Source organism: Lepisosteus platostomus, chromosome 9 (genome assembly GCF_059453375.1).
Source record: "Lepisosteus platostomus isolate fLepPlt1 chromosome 9, fLepPlt1.hap1, whole genome shotgun sequence".
Taxonomy (NCBI): domain Eukaryota; kingdom Metazoa; phylum Chordata; class Actinopteri; order Semionotiformes; family Lepisosteidae; genus Lepisosteus; species Lepisosteus platostomus.
Genome location: NC_142619.1, coordinates 41,858,201 through 41,879,855, shown reverse-complemented (window position 1 = coordinate 41,879,855; position 21,655 = coordinate 41,858,201). Strand labels below are relative to the sequence as shown.

At 36.3% G+C, this 21,655-nt stretch overlaps 1 protein-coding gene across 3 annotated transcripts in view; it reads left to right on the top strand.

The window, feature by feature from the left end:
- The first annotated feature begins 7,385 nt into the window (after positions 1 to 7,385).
- Positions 7,386 to 21,655, top strand: part of gramd4a (GRAM domain containing 4a) — a 77,435-nt gene continuing 63,165 nt past the window's right edge. Inside the window, exon 1 of one of the 3 annotated variants that reach the window (XM_088645049.1) lies at positions 7,386 to 7,510. Coding sequence is in view for 2 of the 3 variants with exons in the window: in XM_088645047.1 (XP_088501173.1) it covers positions 7,683 to 7,711 (29 nt within the window). In the remaining variant the exon portion in view is untranslated. Of the gene's footprint in view, positions 7,712 to 21,655 lie in introns of all 3 variants that reach the window. The other 2 variants (XM_088645047.1, XM_088645048.1) reach the window with 2 other exon arrangements.

The following is a 21,655-nucleotide window of genomic DNA, read 5'->3' as shown; positions in this document are numbered from 1 at the left end:
GATGCTCACACAATGACACAGCTAATTATACAGTAAATTAGTTTTCTGCACTATAAATTTTAGATAAGGTTCCATACCACTCTCCACACATAAAATGATTCTAATTTTCGTACAGGTTTAGAAGTCTACTTTTCGATTATAAAGTGACTGTTTCGTGTAGCAGTGAACCAAAGCATCTCTCACAGCCTTAAAATCCAATATCTCTGAGAAAAACCCAAGGTTTCTGTATCATGAAAAAACAATGAAGCTTGCTCAAGGCCTGCTCTTGGGAGAGAAAATTATGTGTAAAATAATGCAGGATTCATTACTCAACATTGAGCTCTGAAAATGAGATCAACCAATGTCAATACCACACTATGAAATGATGAGCAGTGATTGCAGAATCACTGCTCATCATTTCATAGCGTGGTGTTGTAAATACACATTTAAATAATACCTATCGACCTTAAAAAATAATATTTACTAAAAATATATAAATGCTTACACGTAATATATTAAGGAACACTGTCCATATTGATAAATCCTAAATCATCTTTAAATTTAAATCATCTTTAAATCATTAATAATCTTTACATTTTTATTGAAATGAGGCGAACAATTCAAACAACACAATTCATCAACTACCATGATGCGGACATGTTTGTTACATACTTTGGGAACCTTATTTATTAAACTTCTATACTATTCTTCATTATTCTTAATGCTATTACTGGGTTTTTTAGTATTTTTAGAAGAGCAGTTCTTCCAGCATGTTTTCTGTACAGTTTTCTGTTTTTACTGTACCATTAAAAAAAGTGACACATAAAAGCAAATGAGTTTATTATTTTACTTTGTGATACCTATTTTTCAGAGCATAAGTCAATGGAAATTGTATGGATATAATAAAGTATATTAAGTTAATATTTGTGAAAAGATAAAGAAAAGGAAAGACCCAACAAAAATCTCATTAATGCCTCTGTAGTTCACTCGCATTTCATTTTACAGGTTTATTTTATTACCCTTCATGATGCGCCATGATTTCAATGATTTCAATAATTCATGCTTTAGAAAGGTTTCTGTGATCGCCCTCCAGTGGCCGAATTGGAGATTGTTTAAAATCTGATTCTAAACGAATTATTTGATACTGTATTAACTACTGTATACAAATTAAGGTATTTTAATGTTTCTGTGTAGATATCTAAAAGAAAATGTTTAATGCAAATAATTCAGTACATATCAAAAAGATTATTTAAATTTTTATTAGTTAAAAAAGAATTAAATTGGTTGTTAATTCCCGATAATTTTGCTGAAACCACATCCTTGGAAACCTGTTGCTATATATATATATCACAAACTTTGTAAGAATCCAAAAATATATTCCTTTCCCTCTAAATTTATGTATTTGTATTCTCAGTGAGATACAGATACTACTAATATAAAGTCCAAGAAAATACATATTGCTGCAGTTAGGTAATACAATGTAGTTGATTTATATATATATATTGCATTTGTCATAACTTCCAAACGAACAGTTAGATATTAAGTAAAATAAGCTTTCTTTTCAATTCTCAATTTCAATAACAAATCTTACTGACACACAAATATTAGGTTATTAGGTAGGTTATTAAATTAAATACAATATGAAATCATGATTAGGGTACTAAAAATCATGCACAGAATACCATTTACATTATGATACTAACCTACATGACAATGCAGTGAAATCGAAATAAAATATTATGAGTTATATTTGAGGTTTAAAAATCAGACTCATTTCTGTCAGTATTTCTTATTTGAAAACAATAGCAGGTAGTCAGCATATTTAAAAGACAAGTAAAGGTTTATTTCATGCTGAAATGGGAACAAAAACACAAGATTTCAGCTGTGGAGCCTTCTTCGGGTGTGAACGTTCTTTTGCAGCCTACACATGCCGACGTAGCTACCTACTTGAACATATTTAAATTACCATCTTTATAGCATTATTGTTCTAACTGTGCCTGTGATAAATCACACTCATTGATGAAAATATTAAATATAAAATGTATTTTTTAAAATTGCTTCTAAGCAGAAGCCTGGTTATATAATAAGGCCAATCGCTTAAAATAAATGACAGTGATTAATGGATTCTTGAAAAATTAACTGATGTTTTTGGTACACAACAATAGCATGGTTGCTTGACTTAGAAGTAGAATGTATTAGAATATACACATGTAATTAGCATAACAACACTTCCATTGGTGTGTAACTTCCAAGCGTCTCCATGAAAGCCTAGAAACTAGTTCATTACAATTAGCTTTTTGTATGGTATTAGTGAAACCAGAGGGTTCTTCCTGTTTATCTTCCCAGCCTCCAGGCTGGATTTGGAGGCTGGAGACATCCATATTAGATTGTTATTTCATACAATCCTAGATTGTATGATTGTTTAACATTGCTTTTTTGGAGGAGACAACTCTCATCTTCTTTCTGTGCCTAACGTTTTTATTTAATTAGCCTGTGGATCAATTAATATGAACGGTCTGAGAGAAACTGTACAGTACAATGTCAGCCCTCTCCACATGGAGTTGCTGTAGCCCAGACATCCACTGGAGCTGGCTAACTGAATAGAGCTCACCCACGTCAGTGCTGCTTGTATAGCTTTGTGATATACTGTAGGAGTGTAGAGAGTGTGTGAGAGAATAAGATCTTACCCAAGCTATATGTGGTGTTAGAGGAATATCCTGTGGGACTACTAATCTGTAGTAAGTGAGACTTCTGGATAAGCTTCCTTAAATGTCTATTCTTTAAGGTGTACCATTATTACCTACATGGATCTACTCTCAATAGGCATTTAGTCTCTGACCAATAAAACTATAACTATATATTGTTACTTTTTTCTATTTCTGTGTTATAATATAACATATTATATAGTTATATATAACTTGAAAATTATTTCGCCCAGTTCCTCATTTGCCACCACTTAGTAGGTTAGTAAATGTAGCAATATTATAGGCATATTACTGCTTTCACATTGTAAGATTGTTGCTCTGTTTTTGTTTTACATTTTTGTAACTAATTTAACTTGAAATTACTTGAAGGGATTGAAGGGATATTCTTCTATTATATCATATATGTTTAGGATATTGTATACACTATATATGCAATACAGTATACAGTGCCTTGCGAAAGTATTCGGCCCCCTTGAACTTTTCAACCTTTTGCCACATTTCAGGCTTCAAACATAAAGATATAATTTTTTTATTTTATGTGAAGAATCACCAACAAGTGGGACACAATTGTGAAGTGGAACGAAATCTATTGGATTTTTGAAACTTTTTTAACTAATAAAAAAATGAAAAGTGGGGCGTGCAAAATTATTCGGCCCCCTTGCGTTAATACTTTGTAGAGCCACCTTTTGCTGCGATTACGGCTGCAAGTCGCTTGGGGTATGTCTCTATCAGTTTTGCACATCGAGAGACTGAAATTCTTGCCCATTCTTCCTTGCAAAACAGCTCGAGCTCAGTGAGGTTGGATGGAGAGCGTTTGTGAACAGCAGTTTTCAGCTCTTTCCACAGATTCTCGATTGGATTCAGGTCTGGACTTTGACTTGGCCATTCAAACACCTGGATACGTTTATTTGTGAACCATTCCTTTGTAGATTTTGCTGTATGTTTGGGATCATTGTCTTGTTGGAAGATAAATCTCCGTCCCAGTTTCAGGTCTTTTGCAGACTCCAACAGGTTTTCATCCAGAATGGTCCTGTATTTGGCTGCATCCATCTTCCCCTCAATTTTAACCATCTTCCCTGTCCCTGCTGAAGAAAAGCAGGCCCAAACCATGATGCTGCCACCACCATGTTTGACAGTGGGGATGGTGTGTTGAGGGTGATGAGCTGTGTTGCTTTTACGCCAAACATATCGTTTTGCATTGTGGCCAAAAAGTTCGATTTTGGTTTCATCTGACCAGAGCACCTTCTTCCACATGTTTGGGGTGTCTCCCAGGTGGCTTGTGGCAAACTTTAGACGAGACTTTTTATGGATATCTTTGAGAAATGGCTTTCTTCTTGCCACTCTTCCATAAAGGCCAGATTTGTGCAGTGTAAGACTGATTGTTGTCCTATGGACAGACTCTCCCACCTCAGCTGTAGTTCTCTGCAGTTCATCCAGAGTGATCATGGGCCTCTTGGCTGCATCTCTGATCAGTCTTCTCCTTGTCTGAGCTGAAAGTTTAGAGGGACGGCCAGGTCTTGGTAGATTTGCAGTGGTCTGATACTCCTTCCATTTCAAGATGATCGCTTGCACAGTGCTCCTTGGGATGTTTGAAGCTTGGGAAATCTTTTTGTATCCAAATCCGGCTTTAAACTTCTCCACAACAGTATTACGGACCTGCCTGGTGTGTTCCTTGGTCTTCATGATGCTCTCTGCGCTTTCAACAGAACCTTGAGACTATCACAGAGCAGGTGCATTTATACAGAGACTTGATTACACACAGGTGGATTCTATTTATCACCATCAGTCATTTAGGACAACATTGGATCATTCAGAGATCCTCGCTGAACTTCTGGAGTGAGTTTGCTGCACTGAAAGTAAAGGGGCCGAATAATTTTGCACGCCCCACTTTTCATTTTTTTATTAGTTAAAAAAGTTTCAAAAATCCAATAGATTTCGTTCCACTTCACAATTGTGTCCCACTTGTTGGTGATTCTTCACATAAAATAAAAAAATTATATCTTTATGTTTGAAGCCTGAAATGTGGCAAAAGGTTGAAAAGTTCAAGGGGGCCGAATACTTTCGCAAGGCACTGTATATGAACAAGTAATAGGTTTATTCTATGCTGAAAAGAGAAGAAAGAAAACACAATGTTACTCACACCTGACGAAGGGTCCATGGCCGAAACTTTGTGTTTTCTTTCTTTTCATTAATTTATTTAAATGACTGTGCTGACTATAATTTTAAATAGATAGCAAATTTACTTCATTTTCAATGGTTATAATGCTTTACCAAGATAAAGTATTTTACAAAACAAGCATTCATCTGGTATGAAAAATATTGCCATATCTGTCCAAAAATAATATTTGGATTTTTTTAAAATAACTGGTACAGTTAGGGGATTTTAAAAAGATGTTTTAAGTAGTCTTTAGTTATATTTTGTATTTCCAAATCTACATTTTGCCAGATTGTCTTTTAATATTGCTTTCAGAAAATTTGCTTTGGAGCAGTAACTTGTAAGAACTACCCTTTATTGCTCTTTGTTAATCTTGAAACTGATGGAATAACAATGCTCGGACGTGATCTACTAGAAGCTAAGAGACAGACGGGCCGAATGGTGTCCTTTCATTGCTAACGTTTCTTACAGTATGTTCTTAACGAAGGTGAATATCAATCTTTTGGAATGTGAAACTATTTACTATATACAGTGGTGTGAAAAAGTGTTTGCCCCTTTCCTGATTTCTTATTTTTTTGCATGTTTGTCACACTGAAATGTTTCAGATCATCAAACAAATTGAAATATTAGACAAAGATAACACAAGTAAACACAAAATGCAGTTTTTAAATGAAGGTTTTTTTTATTGAGGGAAAAAAAAATCCAAACCTACATGGCCCTGTGTGAAAAAGTGATTGCTGTTAAAACATAAATCAACTGTGGTTTATCACATCTTTGGAAAGCTGAGTTCAATTTCTCTAGCCACACCCAGGCCTGATTACTGCCACACCTGTTCTCAAGCAAGAAATCACTTAAATAGGACCTGCCTGCCAAAAGATCCTCAAAAGCTAGACATCAAGCTGCGATCCAAAGAAATTCAGGAACAAATGAGAAAGAATAATTGAGATTTATCAGTCTGGAAAAGGTTATAAAGCCATTTCTAAAGCTTTGGGACTCCAGCGAACCACAGTGAGAGCCATTATCCACAAATGGCGAAAACATGGAACAGTGGTAAACCTTCCCAGGAGTGGCTGGCCAACCGAAATTACCCCAAGAGCGCAGCGACGACTCATCCAAGAGGTCACAAAAAAACTCACAACAACATCCAAAGAACTGCAGGCTTCACTTGCCTCAGTTAAGGTCAGTGTTCATGACTCCACCATAAGAAAGAGACTGGGCAAAAATGGCCTGCATGGCAGAGTTCCAAGACGAAAACCACTGCTGAGAAAAAAGAATATAAAGGCTCGTCTCAGTTTTGCCAGAAAGCATTTTGATGATCCCCAAGACTTTTGGGAAAGTACTCTGTGGACTGACGAGACAAAAGTTGAACTTTTTGGAAGGTGTGTGTCCCATTACATCTGGTGTAAAAGTAACAAGGAGAATGTCCGGCCATCTGTTTGTGACCTCAAGCTGAAGCGTACTTGGGTTCTGCAGCAGGACAATGATCCAAAACACACCAGCAAGTCCACCTCTGAATGGCTTAAGAAAAACAAAATGAAGACTTTGGAGTGGCCTAGTCAAAGTCCTGACCTGAATCCGATTGAGATGTTGTGGCATTACCTTAAAAAAGCGGTTAAGGCTCGAAAACCCTCCAATGTGGCTGAATTACAACAATTCTGCAAAGATGAGTGGGCCAAAATACCTCCACAGCGCTGTAAAAGACTCATTGCCAGTTATCGCAAACACTTGATTGCAGTTGTTGCTGCTAAGGGTGGCCCAACCAGTTATTAGGTTTAGGGGGCAATCACTTTTTCACAGGTAGGTTTGGATTTTGTTTTCCCTTAATAATAAAAACCTTCATTTAAAAACTGCATTTTGTGTTTACTTGTGTTATCTTTGTCTAATATTTCAATTTGTTTATAATCTGAAAAATATCAGTGTGACAAACATGCAAAAAAAGAAGAAGGGGGTAAACACTTTTTCATACCACTGTATACAGTGTAGATACATTGTATAAGTATATTATGTATTTTACATGTATATTTCCCCACACTGTGAAAATAAGAAACACAACATAAGATGTACAGTAGATGAAACACATGTAATGTATGTAAGACAGCCTTTTAACTGAAGACATTGAGCACTGAAAGTCCGTCTGACATCCATTGTTGTGTTACTTCACTAATTCCAGTGCTGTTTCTTTCTTCTCATGCTTGTAGCAGTAAGAAACGGGTCTTTGACTTGTGCCTTTCACTTTCCATTCATCCCGTGGTTGAAAAAACAAACATTTATTTAGATTTTTGTATGACAAGATAGGTGTATGCCTGTTAAAGAAATGTAGATGTTACCGATTACTCTTGGCTCGTTGGAAGGCAATGGGTGGCTGCAATTAAAACGTTATCCTTATGTTTTTGTAATTCATATTTTGAAAAAAATATTTATCTTATTTTAAAAATAACACTCCCTAATAAAAGGCACAGGTTTTATGTTAATTCTATGTACACATATGGTGGTTTGAGACCCCCTGTGCTTGGAGGATGTAGTAACACGAAATTCGGCCCCTTTAAGGATGTAGTCGCTGACATTGACGAAATTTCCTGGTCTGGTCCTTGTGTGCTTCACTGAAAATCAACAAGAGAAACTGAGACGGGTTTTTCACGGAGGGGATTGTCAGTAATACAAAAGAACCAAGGCAAGGAACTGTTCAAACATCATTTTTGGATACCTAATGGGGAGATTGCATTTGTAAGGTCAAATGTTTATTTTTTTGTCCCGATAAATCTTCGTTTTCGGGATATTTATTTTAAAGCGCTCAGCAGGTGCAAGGGAGTAAAACCTCTGAATCCGAAGCAATCTCAGTGTTAATGAAACTTTGCTCCGATTTCCGTGCTGGGTAAGAAAGTTTTTTTCTTTTATGCAATTAAATTAAAAGAATTGAGCAACAGGTTTGACAAGGTTTGATTTTTAAAGGAGTGTCTGCGTTGTTCGGTCACGACATGTTACAATTTATTGGTCGGATTGGGTGAAATCGTGGCGTAACACGATGCCACAGATTGTGGCGTCTCAGTGTTGTTCAGTAAACAACAAAGCAAAAGAATAATGATACATCTAACGTTGCGCTTAGTGCAGTCTGTTTTGATATGACGATGATTGCTATTTCCGTAAAATAATTATTTTAAATAGATGTCTTATTATGTACGCGCGTTTGAATGCAGTGTCAGAGCCAACACCTTCGGTTGCTTTCCTTTGTTACTTTGTCGCATTTCTAACCACACTAGACGTGTTCTAGCTCAAGGATGTATTTCATTAATGATATACACTGTGTCAATTTTGAGGATTGGTAATCGTTGTCTTATTAAGTAGCATAACAGGAGCCCTAAAAAAAAGTACTTGCTGTTTCCTGCTTCTTACTGTTACTATGGTGTGGAGGGCACATATTGATTCATTGCTTGAAACTAGTGAAAATCTATTCTATCTAGGGCCGGGGACAGCGGATGATAACAAATATTTCCTCTTAAAATATTTATAACGTATTTTAGTTGTTAGGAGACATTTCTTAACAAGTACAATTCAATCACCGAATTATGTTAAATGTAATATATATGATCTTTATAAATATTTAAGTTTAGGATGATGGCTTTGAACGTCCAAGACCTATTAACAGTTGTTATGTACCAAATGTGAAATTAATGCACAATTCACAGGGTTAGTCATGTTGAGTGTCACAAGCATACATTACTTATAAAACGAGAATATTTTTCCCTCTTATTAGTATTAGGCATAAAGATCCCCCCCACCCAGTAGACCCAGAAGATAGTAACAAAAGATGATACACTTGGATTTAAACTATTTGTCATGTAATTCGGGAACTGTTATTTATCCGGTGAATATCTGAACAAATTGTAAAATAAGTTATCAAATTAAAGAGTTTGGCTTGGAATAAAAATGTTTATGTGGATATAAAAAAGATATAGGAAAATAAACTACACTGACTTTTTTAACTTCAAATAATAACCCTTTTGTTCCTGACACAGTCTGGCTTTAAAAAAATCTAAACACATGTTCGATTGAACAGTGTAGAACAATGAGGCCCATAGTGTTAGGGACACCAAACTGTTGTATCCAAAAATAGCAAATAAGGTCAGAGTGTGATGTCTTACTTTAGGCTAAATAAAGGTTGTTAATCATTGTGGTTTGACGTATGCTCTACTAATCTGTGGTGTGCTGTCAGGTTTGTTATCAATTAAAGCATAAACTACAATGTAAATTTTTATTGTAACCATGTAGCATTGTTTGCTTCATTACCTACTACTTTATTAAAATATCACGTTTTTAAGATGTCAGAGTAAGGAGTTGTACTGTTGTCTTGGTCCTGGAAATGTTGAGATAAATATTTCCCCCTTCCATTGTCAGAAAGCAGCTTATTTCTGCCAAAGATTTAAGGACCCCGATAGAGGAGGAAAGGCGGGACTTTACTCTGGGTAGGTGCCAGTCCAACACAGAGTAGCAGCAATGCTAATAAGTTAAATATTAATAAATCTATATTTCTTCCTGTCCAGTGTGTATCCTGCCTCATGCTGGATTAGTCTCACTATGGCTCACTGTGCCACTGTATTGGACTAACCAGTTATTGAAATGGGATCAGTGGTTATTATTATATACAGTATGTGGACAAAAAAAATAATTTTGCTCTCAGAAGTCAGTCATGCTCATGTGTGGTACTGAATCAGCAAGTGTGAATGTTTTTTTTTTACTACTTAGTACCTAACGTCCCCAAGTGTGGTGCTAGCAGTCATGCTGTAAAAGTGGCTGTTCCAGAACAAGAGGGCATTGTCTTAGAGGAAGGATCATGGTTGTGAGGAAACATAGTTTTAGTTTGCTGAAGGTGTAAAACTGTGTGGTGTTCACAGGAGAGTTATGGCATAAATTGGTATGAGCGAAATAATTTAAAATTAGTCAAGTGAACGGTTTAGAAAAGGACAGGTTTATCTTTTTTGTGTGATGAATAACAGTCTGAGTGACCAGTGTCTGATACCCCAGAGGACACTATGGCTGGGATTGATATGGTCTATATCAATAAATAGACTTGCTGCATTGTAGGTGGATCTCATGGTATAGTACTGTACATGGTGGAATAATTATAACTTTGTGTTTGTGCAAAAATGCCTACCAGGTGGGTGCAAAAATGCCCATTGATCAACACAAGTAAGAGACATTTGTGAATATGCCAGTCTTCCCTAGAGGTATGAAACACAGGTATTGTTCTGAAATATCACTGTGTTTTAAGATGCAATTAGACATTAGTTAATTGCTATGGCGGTGCCTTTAGGAGAGGAGACTTGCTTCTTTTTTTTGAATTGTTTTTTGCGTGCTGCTATCTGAGTAATAATCACTTTAGTAATATGATGTTTAGTGATGCTTCGAGTGGTGTGTATTTAGGAGCTTGGTTTTGTACTGTTTCCTCACCCAATTTACTGTCAGGTTCTCACACTGTTGGAGTTTCATCTTCTTTAGCCCAATGAAGGAAGCTGTCTGAGGGTGGAACCACAGTGATGACAAAGTTTCATGTAACAGTGCAGAAATGGTTCAGAAACCAGCCAAATTCATTTTAACATAAGGGCATCCATAACTTAGTGAAGCTGTCTTGGAAGGGTGTGGATGTTCAAGGGGATCAATGAAATCTTTTCTACAAACAAAGTATATTTGATGTATAATTCACAAATCTACTTACTGACTTACCCAACCATGCATCCGTTTTCTAACCACTTTATCCAGTACAGCTTCAGGGGGGAACCAGAACCTATCCCTGCAAGCAACAGGCACAAGGCTGGATACAACCTGGACAGGATACCAGTCTGTTGCAGGGCAGACAGACACAGACAAACACGCACACACTCACTCCAGGACCAATTTAACCAGAAGCCAATTGACCTGCAGTAAGTCTTGGACGGTGGGAAGAAACCAGAGTACCTGGTGAAAACGCACGTGAACATGGGGAGAATGGCCCCAGTCCTGCAAAGCAGCAAGACTAACCACTGCGCCACTGTGCTGCTCCATTGTCTCATCATTGCATATAAATTATAATGTACACACTGCGGAATATTGGTACCAAGTACTAGGAATGTAACACTGATTGCCAGACCACAAATGTGCTATCATATTTCCAAAAGGCCTGGATAGCCTGGCATTGTGCTAACTGGGCATTATGATTATCCTTGGAATTGTACCAGATGGCATGCACGCTTTAAAACATTCTTTAATGCAAAGTAAGTAAACACCACTTCAAGTACAGCAGGGGGAAATAAAAAACCTAAATGATTTGTGAGGTTCTGGTTCTGGAATAATTGTTTTTTGAAAATTGGACAGGTTATCTGTCTCACATATGCTTCTTAATGTAAAATGAGCAATTGATGTCAATATTCAGTAGCTAACAAGAAGAATTTGTTTTAAATCAATCTTAATTCAAACCGTTATTTCAATCCAAGTATCCTACATAAGTACTGTACATTGCCTTCAAATTAAAGAAGTGCTCACATGCAGTGACAGTGGATGGTTTTCTTATAATTTGTGTATCTGGAAGACTAGCAGCTGTAATGCTGTTCAAGTCTAAAGGCTAGCCAGTAGAAGTTCAAACAGTAACATACAGCTGGTTCATGGATGGATAGCTCAGTTACTCAGTTTTTTTCACATACGGTACATGCTATAGTTGTATTTAAAATTCGATCGCATAGAGTTTCTCTGTCCTCCCTGTGTGGGTGTGGGTCTTCTCTGGGTGCTCTAGTTTCCTCCCATAGTCCAAAGACATGCTAGAAGATTAATTGGCTTCTGGGAGAATTGGCCCTGGTGTGAGTGTGTGATGGACTGGCGTCACATCCTGCCTTGTGAGTGTATCATGCCTTTCACCCATTGCTTGCCGGAATAGACTCTGACACCCCCATCACCCTGTACTGGATTAAGCGGTTAGAAAATGGATGGATGGGTAGTATAAACCAGTGCTTTAAATAGTCAGGAGTGCCTAAGATCACTTGTCATTAATTGATCAAAAAGTACACAATTGATCATTCAGGCCTTTCTTTTACAGCCGTCCACAAAATGCTGTCTGGCATTTGGAAACCGGGATGGGTGGATAATAATTCTGTAATGGTAAATGGCAAAAACCCTTTCAGAAAAACTCTTAGCATGTGTGTTTCAATAGTTCTTTGTTTTTTTTTCCCGTTGTAGAGCTTCAGCAAAACAGAACACTCATAACATATACAAGACAGCAATGCAGTGAAAGAGCTTTTTTTTCCGTAAAAGAAAGCAGAAAGAAGCAAATAAGCCCAGGGGCATCATTTGAATTTACCAGCATTGCTCTCTTGAACTGCCACATGCCCTCTCACTTCCAAGTATTAATATTTCTGTAGTTTGTCGGCAATGCCAAGAAGCTTTACTTTCCTGTTTACATAAAAACAAACACAAGACCACAATCAAATGTGGCTGCAGCTGCCCAGCCAATGGCTTCTGAGAAATATGAAGCACACTGCTCCTCAGTGTAATCCCCAGGATTAAGCAAGAATAGGAGAATTGGAGGGTAGCAACATGGAACAGGCGATCCCTTTTAGAAATGTGAAATCATATGATTATGTAGTCATGGCGAGCTGCGGTATAATATGAATAGATTTCTAGCACTTGAAGAGTTTATAGGCTGTTGACTTCTGAAGCTCCACACTTCAAAAGCAACTAATTTCCATCTAATTTTTTAAAGCTTTGACTTTAATTAACTGAACAGTTGTTGATACGTTTTTTTAATGTTTTCTACTGACTGTATAATTTTTGTTGGGGGAAGTTTTAAAGCTGTCATGATTTATGTCAGATTATGCATAGTAGGATAGGAAAACACTGCTGTTCAAACATCCTTTTTATCATTTCTCATGAAAACATGACATTGCAATGAGTAATCATTTTTGTGTTTATTTTCATTATAATGTAGTCAGTTTTAAGAATTAACATTAAAAATGAAGTGCTTCAAATCAGCAAGATAATTTAGGTCTGAATTACAGTAAGTCATCTTTAGCTCTTGAAATAGTCCAACTTTTTTTCCAACTATTTTTTAAATTTGTACATTTGAATTAAAACCTTTACACAAGACTTTCACTCTAAAAAACAGGCCAGTTGGAAAAATCTATATGCTGATGGAGTGGCATTCATTTCCGAATAAACTGATTAGCTCTGACCAATTGAGAGACTGACTATTCATCAGAGCTCTGCAGTAATAGAGGAGTGTTTAAAGTTCTGTTGTTTGACCTATACAGTATACAACTAACCGACTAACCAAGGTTACAATTTTTTGACTTGCAGTATGTTCATACTCTCATCTTTTTTAACAAATCATAGAGAGATATTACTGGAACTGTTTCAACATTGCTGCTGCTCTATATAGTTGTTACGCAGCAAGACCAGCCGAGAAACCACATATATATAAATAACTGTCACACTAAGGAGTGCTGTCAAGGATTCTAGCAGGATGTATTTCTTTTAGAACTTGAACGTTCCTGTGTATCAGAGATCACAAACTAGCTTGATAGAGCCTGAACAAGTTTGCAATAATGTATTGGCAAAAATTGCACTGTCCTGGTGTGCAAAGTTGGTATACACTCAGGAGGGCGAATGCTTAGGCAATCAACATATTTTGGTTTAGGATTTTCCTTGGCAGGTTTTGCTGACGTTTAACTATTGTTCAACGATATAAGTGTCCAAGTTAAACATTTTTATACGCCTTTAAGAAATGTGTGTGCATCGTTTGTAATTAAATAATAATTTGCAATTAAATTTGACAATAATTGGGAGGGGTAAATCAATTTGTAAGGACTGTAGATGATTCATTAGTGAGGTTGTTCATTTGATTTTAATATTTTTTAGCAATAGGAAAAGTGTACATTAATTTAAACCAAGTTACAAGTTGCAACAAGTAAGCAGAGATCAGGATAAAAAATATAATAAATTGATTTCTGATTAAAATGATTTTTGATAATGTAACAAACATATTACATAATGTCATGTTATTTTTCCCTTAAATGCAGTTTGAATTATTCCGCATTTAATTTGGTAAGCCTAAGCTACTTTACTTTTGCTTCACTTTTGTTAATAGATGAAGACCATTGATGTTTTAAGTTACAGTTGTAGGAAAAATATGACAGTGACAAGAATTCAGAAAAAAACCTATAGAATAGCAAACATCTCATAGTGGAAATGTAGTTTAAAGCTATCATTTTAGAATTGTTTTGATTCACTCTTTGGCAAAGGTGAGCTACACACTGCTTAATTGAGATGACATTACTAGTTGTGTGTTGATAGGTTGTTTTTTACAATATGCATATTTAAAGCTTATTCTTCTTTCACAAATGTTTACAATAACAATATAAGCATCAGACATGCAGAGCATTGTTTCTGCACCATATTATACAAAATTGTGAATGGCTAACACTACATATGTCTACTATGTCAGCTGGCAAGCTAAGTTTCTGAGTTATACCCTTGGGGTTTGTTTTTGAGCTGCATACCCTGAAGTAAATAGATGTTATGTTTTAGGTCCATCATTCAAAGGATGATCAATTATAAATAATTTAGGTTGTGTCTTAGTGTTTGTTTTTACTAAATTTACATGTGCACTTTTAGATTTTTTTCACAGGTATATAAAATCCCTATGATCCTGCTTCTGTATGCTCTGTACTTCTATTGTTCAAATACTGTTCTATACCAGGAAAATGGTAACTTAGTCTCTTTCTACACTTAGTAATACTTAATAGGAATACGATTTATATTTTCATAAAGATAAGAATGTGGAGATCTAGTTGTTGTTGTTGTTTTATTATTATAGCTCATATCTGTAGCTGTCCACTATTAATACTATACTAATACTAATGATATATGTGGGTTATTCCATGGTAACTAAACCAAAAAGGGGCATTTTGTTGCCTCAGATTTTATTAGAAAACTACCAAACCCCCAGTTTATGATGAGATGAAAAATGCTAGTCATTTAAAAACAATACACTTCAGTATGTCTTGACAAATGGCACCCCAAATTAAAAGGAAGTGGTCCTAAATATGCCTTTAAGATTCCAACTTGTTAAGGTACCGGTTTTCTAAAATTTGTTAAAGGTTCAGTTAATAAAATCTCCTCATTAATCCCTGATTACTCCATCCCTGCAGAGATTGTAGTTTTCTACCATGTTTAGGTGAATACAACCCATTGGTGATGTGTTGCTTGTGGGGGGTCACCAAGCAATTACCCCTTTTCATTTATTTGGATGAGATCTATGAGAATCAAGTAAAACATTTAGTATCTATGAATGTTGCATGTCTGAAGTTGCAATTACCTTGTATTCAAGCATTACTTAAGGTCATCTTGGCAAAGATAAAGTAGTATATTGCTAACAAAACTGGCAGTTGTCTTCCATTTTGCTCTGTGTAGGATCTATAAAAAAAGATCACGGGTTGCTCTGCCAGTGATAATGTTGTTAAACTAAGATGTCATGAACCCACGTGGGAAATGTGTGCACTACAGCACGTTAGTATGTAAATAATAGATTATCTTAGCAAAGTTTATGTACTTGCTACATACTGGTAACTAGTATATCCTGCAAAAATAAACATAAAAATTGTATGTTTTTTTTTGGTTACAGGACAGTGTAATACTTACAACCTGGTACTCCAAGAAAGCTGAATAGTTTAGTAAACATTTTAAATAAGAACTTTAATAAACTTCTTTTTAGTTTATCAGAAGTATTCATTTCAATGTGGTGACCGTGTTAAAACAGGCCGTTGTCCTAGAAAGTCAATCTCAGCTATGTCTCGAAATTAAAATCGATGTATGGGTGATGGTGTAGTTTGACAATAAAGGGGTCCCTGGTGAAGTGGAGAACATCACAGCTGATGGAGCACACATAATAATCTACAGTGGTGTCCCATCCCTGAAGTGTAAAAAAATCTATCCCCATTCCAGTTCACAGCCACAAAAATCTTAAATGTGATATACTTTTAACCTCTTTCTGAATGCAATTTGTACAGTGTTTAGGATCCTTTCTTTTGTAGTTTAACACTTATTAGTACTGCGATTTTGGATTCTTGTAGAAGAGTACCTTGGTATTATAATTTATATCTGTTATTCTATAGGTTTTAAAATGCAGTGAGGTTCAATTTTGGCTGTTCCAAATGTGTTGCAATAAAGCAATTTCCTCTTGTACGATTATAACCATTCATCTCGACAGGAAGCACAGTGCAAAGTTAAAGAAATGCCTCATTTTGTTTAGGACTGGGTCTTACTTTGACTTCATTAAAGCGGCAACAGGCCATTTTGACCATTTAAACATTTAATCATCCACGAACAAAAAGTTACTGACTAGGATGTTTTAGATTTCAATTTTAGATCTAAGTTTTGATGAAGCTATATCAAACAAAATATAACAAATATCTGTGGTACGTTTTGAAGGTTTCCCAAACAAAGATTTTTAAACATGATATAAGAAAAATCAAATTTTCAGATGGGCTAAATTTTGGAAGACTGGCTCCGAGTGTGAATGATGACAAGGGGTACACAGGAATCCATATTGAAATACTGTTTCATAGTAACACACCTTAAGATCATTTGCCAGGCAGGCATCTCTCGTCTCGTGCTTTGATCTGAAAATGTCACCTATCAGGTCTAGATTGATTAAAAAAACTGTAAATTCCTTTAATTAACCAATGTAACACGAATAGAAGAAACCATCAATACAAATAGTATGTAATTGCATTACATCACGCATTAGTTTTTGACCCTTGAGTGCTATGTTAGTAATCAACATAGAAGAAGAACTCAGGGTTTCCTCACAGCTGGATGATCAGGTCACAAACAATGAATGTGTCCCTTTGTTGCTTTGTTGTAAAAAAGAGTTATTGCCTCAGTGAGTGCAAAATCATAAACAGAGACTCAGTAGCAAAAAGAAAACAATGATCGCTTGATGTAACAGATAATAGCAAATAGCCATGCATTTCAAGCATAAAGCTCTTCCTCAGGCAGCATCATGGGCAGCTTACATCAATCCTTTGATCAATCCTACATAATCAAAATAGTTGCTGTGGTCAAATGGTCAAGTAATGTCTTGTCCAGGATTATATTGTTTAGTTACAAGAATAAGATGGCTAGATAGTTCACAAGCTCATACAGTAATTAAGCTGTTAGATTGCTAAGGAGTGAGGGTAGGGCCAGGGACAGGGCTGACCTGAGGGTTTGGAGGCTACCACTTGGCCTAAGCTTTTTCCTGCCAAAAAAACCTGGATTAACAGCTACTGACATCTCACCTAAAGGATGGACCTTATAGAAGTTAAGTACTTTGGAAGTTTAAAGTTGAACCTGGACACCCCTCAGTAACAGGTCCTTTACCTGACACCAAAGCACCTGCTTTCAGTAAATAAGATATAAGAACATACATTACAGAAATGCCTTTTCATTTTTTAACTTGTTTGTGAATTGCTGTTTTTTATTATAAGATTATTTAAATATTATTTACCAGTGCTACATTGATATTTTTGAGTCTTGCTAATAAAAATGACCTTTTCTGTACAGCATTTATCTACTGTTTGCTGTGTTTTGCTCAAATCAGTAGGTTGTGTATTTTGTGTTTACACACCAATCAGTGTCTTTAATTTTATGCTGCAGCAACAGAAAATGCTGGTAAGTGTAGTATTAAGTAATTAACCTGTATGATTTGTTGTTGAATTAGTTTACTGTACAATTGTTCCTTCTTTAAGATAGGTGATATGTACAGTTTTCAGCAAGCAGTCATTAATGACAGAAATATGTAGTCTGTGTGTTCTTTTGCTTTACTGTTTGTGGAGTTGCATTTAAAACTGAAAATAGGAGGTACTGCTTTATTCAACGAAGTGTGGGAGTACAGAACAATTTACCTTGCCACGTTATCGAATCTAGTACCCTGACTCTTTTCAAGAAATGGCTATGTAAGATCCTTGTATCAATTAACTACTAACTTCAAAACTGGTCGATAGAAGACCATTTGGCCTATCAGCTTTTGCTTTGCCTGTTTCTGCACTCAGTCATGAGTTTCTGAGTTTTAAAATTACCCTGATTCAAGCACATTGTTTACAATAACCTGCAACTTTAATCAAAACTTTAATCAGTCTTTCCTCAGATTACTGACCCTTATTTCTTAGGAAACCACGATTATTAGATTATTAAACATGCTCATGAAGAACATTTTTGGAAGAGTTCCAAAGGATTTAAGTCATCACACCTGAATGAGGGGATTTAAACTAATAATTTGGTACAGAGTTTAAACCAGATATACAGTGCCTTGCGAAAGTATTCGGCCCCCTTGAACTTTTCAACCTTTTGCCACATTTCAGGCTTCAAACATAAAGATATACATTTTTTATTTTATGTGAAGAATCACCAACAAGTGGGACACAATTGTGAAGTGGAACGAAATCTATTGGATTTTTGAAACTTTAACTAATAAAAAAATGAAAAGTGGGGCGTGCAAAATTATTCGGCCCCCTTGCGTTAATACTTTGTAGAGCCACCTTTTGCTGCGATTACTGCTGCAAGTCGCTTGGGGTATGTCTCTATCAGTTTTGCACATCGAGAGACTGAAATTCTTGCCCATTCTTCCTTGCAAAACAGCTCGAGCTCAGTGAGGTTGGATGGAGAGCGTTTGTGAACAGCAGTTTTCAGCTCTTTCCACAGATTCTCGATTGGATTCAGGTCTGGACTTTGACTTGGCCATTCAAACACCTGGATACGTTTATTTGTGAACCATTCCTTTGTAGATTTTGCTGTATGTTTGGGATCATTGTCTTGTTGGAAGATAAATCTCCGTCCCAGTTTCAGGTCTTTTGCAGACTCCAACAGGTTTTCATCCAGAATGGTCCTGTATTTGGCTGCATCCATCTTCCCCTCAATTTTAACCATCTTCCCTGTCCCTGCTGAAGAAAAGCAGGCCCAAACCATGATGCTGCCACCACCATGTTTGACAGTGGGGATGGTGTGTTGAGGGTGATGAGCTGTGTTGCTTTTACGCCAAACATATCGTTTTGCATTGTGGCCAAAAAGTTCGATTTTGGTTTCATCTGACCAGAGCACCTTCTTCCACATGTTTGGGGTGTCTCCCAGGTGGCTTGTGGCAAACTTTAGACGAGACTTTTTATGGATATCTTTGAGAAATGGCTTTCTTCTTGCCACTCTTCCATAAAGGCCAGATTTGTGCAGTGTAAGACTGATTGTTGTCCTATGGACAGACTCTCCCACCTCAGCTGTAGTTCTCTGCAGTTCATCCAGAGTGATCATGGGCCTCTTGACTGCATCTCTGATCAGTCTTCTCCTTGTCTGAGCTGAAAGTTTAGAGGGACGGCCAGGTCTTGGTAGATTTGCAGTGGTCTGATACTCCTTCCATTTCAAGATGATCGCTTGCACAGTGCTCCTTGGGATGTTTGAAGCTTGGGAAATCTTTTTGTATCCAAATCCGGCTTTAAACTTCTCCACAACAGTATTACGGACCTGCCTGGTGTGTTCCTTGGTCTTCATGATGCTCTCTGCGCTTTCAACAGAACCTTGAGACTATCACAGAGCAGGTGCATTTATACAGAGACTTGATTACACACAGGTGGATTCTATTTATCACCATCAGTCATTTAGGACAACATTGGATCATTCAGAGATCCTCGCTGAACTTCTGGAGTGAGTTTGCTGCACTGAAAGTAAAGGGGCCGAATAATTTTGCACGCCCCACTTTTCATTTTTTTATTAGTTAAAGTTTCAAAAATCCAATAGATTTCGTTCCACTTCACAATTGTGTCCCACTTGTTGGTGATTCTTCACATAAAATAAAAAACTTATATCTTTATGTTTGAAGCCTGAAATGTGGCAAAAGGTTGAAAAGTTCAAGGGGGCCGAATACTTTCGCAAGGCACTGTACATTCTCTCCAACACTTTAAGAACTTAAAGCAAATTTTAAAAATATTCCCCATCTATAAAAAAAACAACAATCCAGTTAAAGTCAATCAGCCTGTGATTAGGAGCATGTCTGTATCAAAAAGCCAAAGAGACATCAGTCCTCCAGGACCGGGGTTGGGAACCACTGTTGTAGTTTGTACTTGACTCTCGTTTCATTATTAAGACAGTTCATTGCAAATAACACTAGACATACAATTTATGGTTGGTATTCCCAATGTGGTGCTGCACTGCATAATTGCGGTGCTCTTTGGAGCTTGGGATCTGACTTCTCTATGTAGTTACAGGTGTTTAATTTTCACTCACGGATTGTAAGGCACACACAGACATTCTGTGGTTTAATGAGATTTTGCCTAAAAAACAATCTTTAAAAGTGCAAGCCATTAAAAGTAACACAGCTATATAGTATAGCAAAAATATGTTTGAGCAACCTTTAAAGTAGTGATGCCTTTCTGTTTGGTTAATTGCACACTGTGTGTCTAATGGATAGAAAACTTTATAGGAAAATAAACTTTAGAAATATAAGGAAGATAAAGGTCTGAGAGCAGTACTTCAAGATCATAAAGGGAATTAATAAATATTCATAATGTTTGACTTACACTATAGTGGATTATGATATTGCTAAGTATTGTTTTGAAATCTTAAAGCAGTTAGAAACCACTTCAGGGAATCCCAGATGTTAAAAACAGACATCCCTTCTGCATTATCGTATCCATTTCATTTCTAAAAGTGCTTTTTAGCCATGGTTTCTCTGTCAGGTCTTCATAAGTGTGACTTCACAGTCAGCCATTTGATTTGATCAGATTGATCATTTTCTCTTTGCAAAATGTTAAGATCTACAGTGACTTGAAAAAGTATTCAGAATCTGCATGCTTTTCACATTTTGTTGCTTTAAATGTTGCAGCCATGTCACCTTGAAGTAGCAATTGATATTTGTTATATATTTACAGCACACATCCAAAGCAAATAAACAAGAAAAAAAGAAGTAAAAATTTTATTAGTTTGAAACAATGGAAAAGTCGTGCTTGTATAAGTATTGAAACACATTGCTGTAGGAAATGTAAATTAATTTATGTACACAAAATGATCTTAATGATAAGCAGAATCTCTACATGCAGTACTAGTGGCTCTTGTGATTTCAAAATAAATACACCCATATGTTTGGAGTTTCTTGGCCAGCTAGTGATTTTAACCAGAGCTGCAACCACGAAGATGAGGGAGCTTTCAAAGCAACTCAGGGAAGTTGTATGAAGTCGCAGATCAATACAAGAGTATTAAAACATTTCAAAGACTTTGAATATCTTTTTAAGAATGGTGAAACTATTCACGAAGACGTGTAAGGCAACCGGACACTGCCTAGATCTAGCCAGTGCCTCCAAACGGAGCAGCCGGGCAAGAGTTTTGTAACATTAATTCAAAGCACAAGGCCAAGGCTGCACTGGGGTCTCCTAAGGATAAGAAAGTGAATAATGTTCTTGAATGATCCAGTCAAATCAGGGAATCTGTGGAGAAACTTGAAATCTGGTGTCAGTAAGTGATCCTGAAGCAAACAAAAGTTTGAACATATCTGTCCAGAAGAATGGAAAAAAGTACACCAACTCTGTGCAGAGTGCAGAGTTGGTGGAGACTTACCCCAAAAGGAGTGTGGCTGTAATTGCTACGAAAGGTGACTACCTGAATTCTCATGTAATCAATGTATTTCAGTACTTTTCTCTTTAGTTTTTTCTATTTGCTGAAGTCTTGCCCTTTAAAGTTTTCAATATCCACATGCAAGTTTTTAATAAAATATTAATAATAATAAATATATTAAATAAATGCATGCATTGTTCAGTGTGTGATATAATATGCATAG